Genomic DNA, 6,407 nt, shown 5'->3' with positions numbered 1-6,407 from the left:
CCCGATGCCCACTGGCGGTCAGGACGGTGGAGCCGATTGGCTTTGATGTTGCTTTGCTGCGAAAAGTGCTGCGATGCGCAGCATCTGGACGTTTGAGTAATCTAATGGCGCTCCGGGCAGTACAGAGAAGAAGACGTCGTCGGCTCCGTAGAATTATGCCGCACCGACCGCACCCCCTGTGGTACCTTGGGTTGCGGCCCGGTAATCAATCATCATTTCTCCCGATAAGGTGTTAAATAAATTGTAGCAACAAGAACGCCAGAAACCGAGAAACGGACACACGGCGCCGGCACGCCGGCCAATCACAATTTGTCGATGGAAGGTTTATCTTTTTATTCCCGTTTTGCTCGCCAGTGGCTGCCGAGTGGCACGTTTGAGTAATGACAGAGTGGCCAGCGTCGCCATCAGCGGCACATCAGGGTGATGTAATTTAGAATTAGAAAGCCGTCCGTGGATACGACGGGATACGACTTTCTCTTCGCTGAAGCAATGTTTTTGGAGTATCTGATTGCGACTAGCGACTCGTGAGGGATGGAGAACGATGTGTCTATCAATAAAATATCGATCGAATTGCTAAAAGTACTGCACATGTTTGTTAATCATAAAAAACCCCGAAAGCAAGCAAAACCATTTTAAATCATGAAATTCTTCTGAAAAGTAACGGTGTTATAATTGAGGGCATTTAATGCTGAAATTGCCCCACATTAGAGGGCCAGTAATCAGCAACGCATAAAGCAAGCACAAGCAGTTTTGTCCAATAAAATATACTGCACTCCGCAACCGCAAGCATAGCTGAAACAGGTGTGAAAAAAGTGTGTGCTGCGATCAGTAGCTCGATCGCCGACAAGCTGACCTTTGTACGATCGGCTCCGGGGGCTGCTGTTCGGGAGCAGTGAGCATAGTTCTTCTAGACGCCTCCGGAGAAGCCAAAATGGAGGCGACCGAAAAACGAAAAGGTTGGATCTAATGGTCACCTCAAAATAGATTATGCTGGCCACGGTTTAATAATTTCATTTCAAAATAGCCTTTACTCGGCATTGGCCCGGGGTCAGATCCGTTAGCGGTCCGTTAGATGACCACAACTGACCGCTGGCTGGCTGGCCCCAGCGAGATGGTTTTTCCTACGTCTTCAGAAGCAAACCCTCCTCACGCTGCCAAAGGATCCAGCACCTTCGCTGCCGGACAATTAATCATTTGTGCCAGAAATTACCCGCCACCGGGAGCCGCACGGAGCCTGCGGAGTTTGTGCGCGCAGGCTTTCTGGCGCGGCTACTGATCGCTACCAACATTAGGGCCCAAACCCGGAGCAAACCCGTTCTCGTGTATGTGTTTAATTAGAAATAATTGAAATTAATGATGACCCGTTTTATTATTCAAAATCTCGACCGCTGTCAATCGCGATCGCAATTGGCAATCGAGCATCACTCAAGGGAGCACCGGTAGCGGTGATCTGAATGATGCGATAGTTGGTGGACGGGCAGGCTTAATGATGCAGGACGGTGTGTGCCCGGCCAGCATAACAATTTACTTAGAAGCACGTGAAGTGCGACCACTTCAGGGGCACGGCTTTTTCCAAATTACCTTCTCTGCTCGACATGACCCGAGCATTAATCTGGCGATTGATGGCAACAGTTCTCGTGAGATTATCGATCCACTTGTGTGCGGTAACCTCATCAAGCATACACAGCAACAAGAAGCTGTTAGTCCCATCCAGCGTGTTAATAAAAACATCAAGAGATCGAAAATTCAAATTTAATTTTTTTCACAATTTACAGTTTTTTACAATTAAGCCTCATTTAGCTGCCAGTTATTTATTATTTGTTGATATTTTTTTAAGAACGTTCTTCTTATTAAACAGTATTCCCGAACTAAGTTTAAGTGTTTATAATTTTTTTACTCCACATTTCTCAACTATAAATACAATAACATCATTGCTACAAAATTAGAATTAAGAAAATCAACGCAAATCAAAGCAGTATTGCTGATGAATCAATCGTAATAACCAACTTGCAACCTTCATAAATGAAATTCACAAATATTACTTATGTACAACTAATAGAGTATTAAGGCTTTTCTATGGCCAAGTTAGTCATAGATGAACTAAGAAAATGTGTAACTATTTAACTGCAAGACTTAGGCATGCTTCAACCTTAACAATAGATGCTCTCATTTTGGTTTAGTTTTATGCTCTTTTACAAGAAATGGATTAAATGTGTACGAAAATTAGTAACGAACATGTTAACACAACAAACCAATAAAATTTTACGTAAATTTAATTTTATCTATTTTTTTAGATGTGTATAGTAACATGTAACACGTTTAGCACTTATTTCTAGCCAATTTCGATAGTAAGGCGTAGTATTCAATATTTCTATACTACTGCGTTCAGAAACTTGTCAAGATCACTTCGTTACCTTCACCTTTTGTCTTTCGTTAAGATCATGTGGCCATTTTCCAACCTTCTGGATCTTCCAGGGCCTTTAAACTCAGGGATATGGCGTATTACGACACACACAACACATTAGGACAACTGATCGGCAAGGTCTTGTGCGTCCTTCAACTTTTTTGAAGTCCCCCGACGCTTTTGCTTGTTGAGTCAAAATCACCATGTTCAATTTTTTTTAACCGCGTAAAGCACTGCGATCTTCCAAAAGGATGATCACCGTAAGATTCGACAAGCATTTGATGCGATTCTGTAGCAGTTTTCTTCGGTAGCTAGCAGAAATACAGTGATCCTCTTGAAACGTTATTTTCAGGCACAAAGGTTAAAATGGTCTAATCATTTTAACAAATTGTTGCGAACCATTATTAGGGAGACCAAATTGACACCTAGAGCCATGAGTTTACACAAATCGATTTCATAGTTTTATGTCTGGTAGTGGAATGATTTTGTGTGGTTTTATTGCCTTAGTCGCTTTAGTTGTCTAAAATTTCATTGTTTAAATTGTTACTGCCTTGCTTAACATATCAAGTTTTCACCCGAACTAAGGATCAAAATTTAAACAACTTTGAAAAAATATATATTAAATCACTAAATGGATCCCTGCAAAATTTTCTCGACCTAACAAGCTCCATTGTTAGATTTGAAGTATTAGAAATGGTTCAAACCGATAAGCTGATAAGATCGACAACTAGGTCAACCCGACTCCCGAGGACGACACCCACGGGAGAAGTACCTCAGCGATGGGGGCTACGGGACGGAACAGTGGAGGCAAATTTACGACCACCGGAAGATCGTTGAGATCGAAAAAAGGCACAGCATCACAACATTCAGGATCATCCGGAACCGGAGCGGATTCGGGCGTTGTTGTTGCTCCAAACGAAGTACTCCGAGCCGAGCCGAGAGGTCCGTGGTCGCTGAGGCAATATTTCGTGTGCCCGTTTGTGCCGACGCCACCAAACCTGTTTCCCTCCGATCTCGGCAGTGAAGCAGGAACACACGCCGGGAACCGGTTCCCGCCGCCCGACCGGACAGCCCGCACTGACCGAGCCAAACCGAGCCCCGAGCCCAACACGAACGAACGAAGAGAAGAGTCTTTCCGAATTCCAGCCACTTTCAGCTCCAGTTGGAGAATCTGTCGATGATGCCGTTTTTGTTTGGCGTTGTTAAAGTGTTTGTAGTTTTGTTCTTCTTCCTGCCGCTGCTGCGTCCTGTTCTTGTGGCCGTTCAGGGACCGTTGTTTTACCACCGGGCGCCAAACAAATAATAATCGCATCCGCGGCGCGGCGGACGTTGGGACCTACATCAAAGTTCGCGGCACATGCCGGACGTATTGTGCACACTCATGCCAACTTGTCCAACCGGTTGGCGTAGTGGCCATGATATCGGTGTCCCAACCCAATCGTCACCCGCCCCGCAGGATCATGCCGAGCAGCCCGCGAGAGTTGTTGGTCACATCCGTCATTGGTGACGTTTGGAGTGACTGGCCACCGAGGTGATGACCGTGCAGATGATAAGACGGCCGAGCCCACAGCAGCCTTCGCATCCCTGCTTATCACACACGCGTGAGCAGTTTTTGGAGATAGTCAATCAGGCCATTGTAGCCCCCGGTCGATAAGCGCGTAGATGACCGAGGCTAAATAGCCCCCAGTGGCCCATTGCCCATTGCAGTTGACCGGCAAGTGGCCCACGAGTTGGCAACATATCGCGAGATGGCGCTCTGGACGTTCGACGAACCGACCCGTACCTGGTACGGACGCCGCCAGACACCGATCTACAATCCGGACGCGAGCATTGGCCAGGTCCTGAACGATGCGCTGCTCCGGTCCCGGGACAACATCGTGCAGATCGACATGGACACCGGCGCCCGGATGACTTGCGGTGAGTTCCGGTCGCGAATGGTCCGAGCCGTGCAGAATCTTACGACGGCCGGCCTCAAACCTGGCGACGTAGCGGTGATGGCAAACAACAACAGCGAGAACGTGGGTCCGTTGGCGTGCGCGTTGATCACTCTCGGAGCGCAACTAAACCCGCTGGCGCCCGGATTCGGCCACCAGGATATGGTCCACATGTTGCGTCTGACGCGCCCGAAGATTATCTTCTGTGACGACAACAACCTGGAGGTGGTGCAGGGTGCCGCGAAGGAAGCGATCCCGGACCAGAATCCACCGCTGTATGTGGTTGCGAGCAGGCGCGATGTCGCTGGCGTTCACCACGCCGAGGATCTTTTGGTTCGTACTGGGCGCGAGGATAAGTTCCGACCGTGGCAGGTGGAGGACTCCCGGCGGACCGTCGCCGTTATCCTGTGCTCGTCCGGTACGACGGGCCCACCGAAGGGCGTGTGCATGTCGCATGCGCAACTTATCCGCGGCCTGGCCAGCTTCTTCGTGCCGCAGTCGGAGATTTCGTTCAACTTCAGTCCACTGTACTGGGCCACGGGCATGTTCACGTTGCTTGGGTCGGTCGTGGGATCTACCACGCGGCTCGTGACGTGTCGCCCGTTCTCGCCCGAGACGTTCTTCGAGGCGGTCGAGCAGTACCGGGCGTCCTTCCTGTTCCTGGCGCCGTCCTACGCGAGCGAGGTGTTGCGAAGCGAGCGCATCGACCGGGTGGACTTCTCGAGCGTGCACATCCTGACGCTCGGTGGGAGCTACGTGTCCGACGGGCTACGTGATCGGTTGGATCGGTTGCTGCCGAACGGACGGACCTACAACGGGGTCGGTTCGTCCGAGGCCGGCGGGGTAGCTACTGACATCGGGGTCCCGCGAAAGCGAGGCGCCATCGGTACACCGGCGACCAACATGGCGATCCGGATTGTGGACGAGTCCGGGCGGGCGCTGGGCGTCGGTGAGCGGGGTGAGGTGTTGGCGAAGTTCTTCGAGCCCTTCGTCGGGTACTACAACAACCCGGAGGCAACGCGGGCCGTCATCGACGAGAATGGTTTCACGAGGTCCGGGGACGTAGCGTACATCGACGAGGAAGGCTACCTGTTTTTGGTCGACCGAGCGAAGGACATCTTCAAGTACCGTGGGTTCCACGTGTCGCCGACGGAACTGGAGGCGATCGTGGAGAAGCTGCCGGGGGTTGCGGCGGTCTGCGTTGTCGGTATACCGGCGGATGCCGACCGGACGACGGAACTGCCGGCGGCTGTCATCGTTCGGAGCCCGGGTTCATTGCTCAGCGCACGGGAAGTGATCGATGCGGTCGAGGCGCAAGTGTCGGACTTTAAGCGGCTGCGCGGTGGAGTCCATTTCGTCGATGCGCTCCCGAAAACGCTGAACGGGAAGGTGCTGCGCCGACGTGTGCTGGAGATGGTTCAGACCCAGAAACAGAGCAGCTAAAAACGGAGATTGTGGCATGCCCCATAGTCTAGTAGCTCGGTCTAGACTAGGCGTTAGTTGTTGTGAATAAAGCACGAAAATACCAAAAATACTATGGTGTTCATTAAGTTTTGCGGTTCGATACCGGAAGGCGCTGCTACGAGCCTGATTTTGTGGTGAAGTTTCACTTCAATCGGTTATCTAATTTTCTTTTACAAGCCGTTTTGTATCGATTTTTATTGGCATCGGTCACAGTATTTTTGACGATAAAAAAATTAAATATCGTACAGTGATTGATTTTTTTACGGTTCAAAAGCAAAAGAAATTTATGAATGTATTTTCAAAGTGCATGAGGACTCTTCGCTTTCAATTAAAAACAGTGTTTCTGATTATGGAATATGGAATGACGACCATCCACGCCAAGGACGTTCAAAAACAGTAGCAACACCTGAAAACGTAGGAAAAATACAGAAATAAACTCCGAAACGAATTCGTGTCCAGAAATCGCCCAAAAAGGTGTTAGCTGCAGTTTTTGGGATGCGAATGGAATTTTGTTTGGGAATTACTTGTAAACTGGTAAAACAATAAACTTCGATTGTTGTTGCAATCTTTTAGACCAACTGAAGGAGAAAATTCGAGGAAAAAGA

The 6,407-nt window shown here is 49.1% G+C and overlaps 1 protein-coding gene across 1 annotated transcript; it reads left to right on the top strand.

The window, feature by feature from the left end:
• Nucleotides 1-4,152: 4,152 nt before the first annotated feature.
• LOC131207759 (luciferin 4-monooxygenase-like) lies at nucleotides 4,153-5,781 on the top strand. Its single transcript, XM_058200387.1, has one exon. The coding sequence runs from the start codon at nucleotides 4,153-4,155 to the stop codon at nucleotides 5,779-5,781; it is 1,629 nt and encodes a 542-aa protein (XP_058056370.1).
• The last annotated feature ends 626 nt before the right edge of the window (nucleotides 5,782-6,407 follow it).

Source organism: Anopheles bellator, chromosome 2, assembly GCF_943735745.2.
Source record: "Anopheles bellator chromosome 2, idAnoBellAS_SP24_06.2, whole genome shotgun sequence".
In the NCBI taxonomy this organism is placed as follows: Eukaryota; Metazoa; Arthropoda; class Insecta; order Diptera; family Culicidae; genus Anopheles; species Anopheles bellator.
The sequence above is the reverse complement of the archived record's forward strand: the minus strand, read 5'-3'. Positions and strand labels throughout refer to the sequence as shown.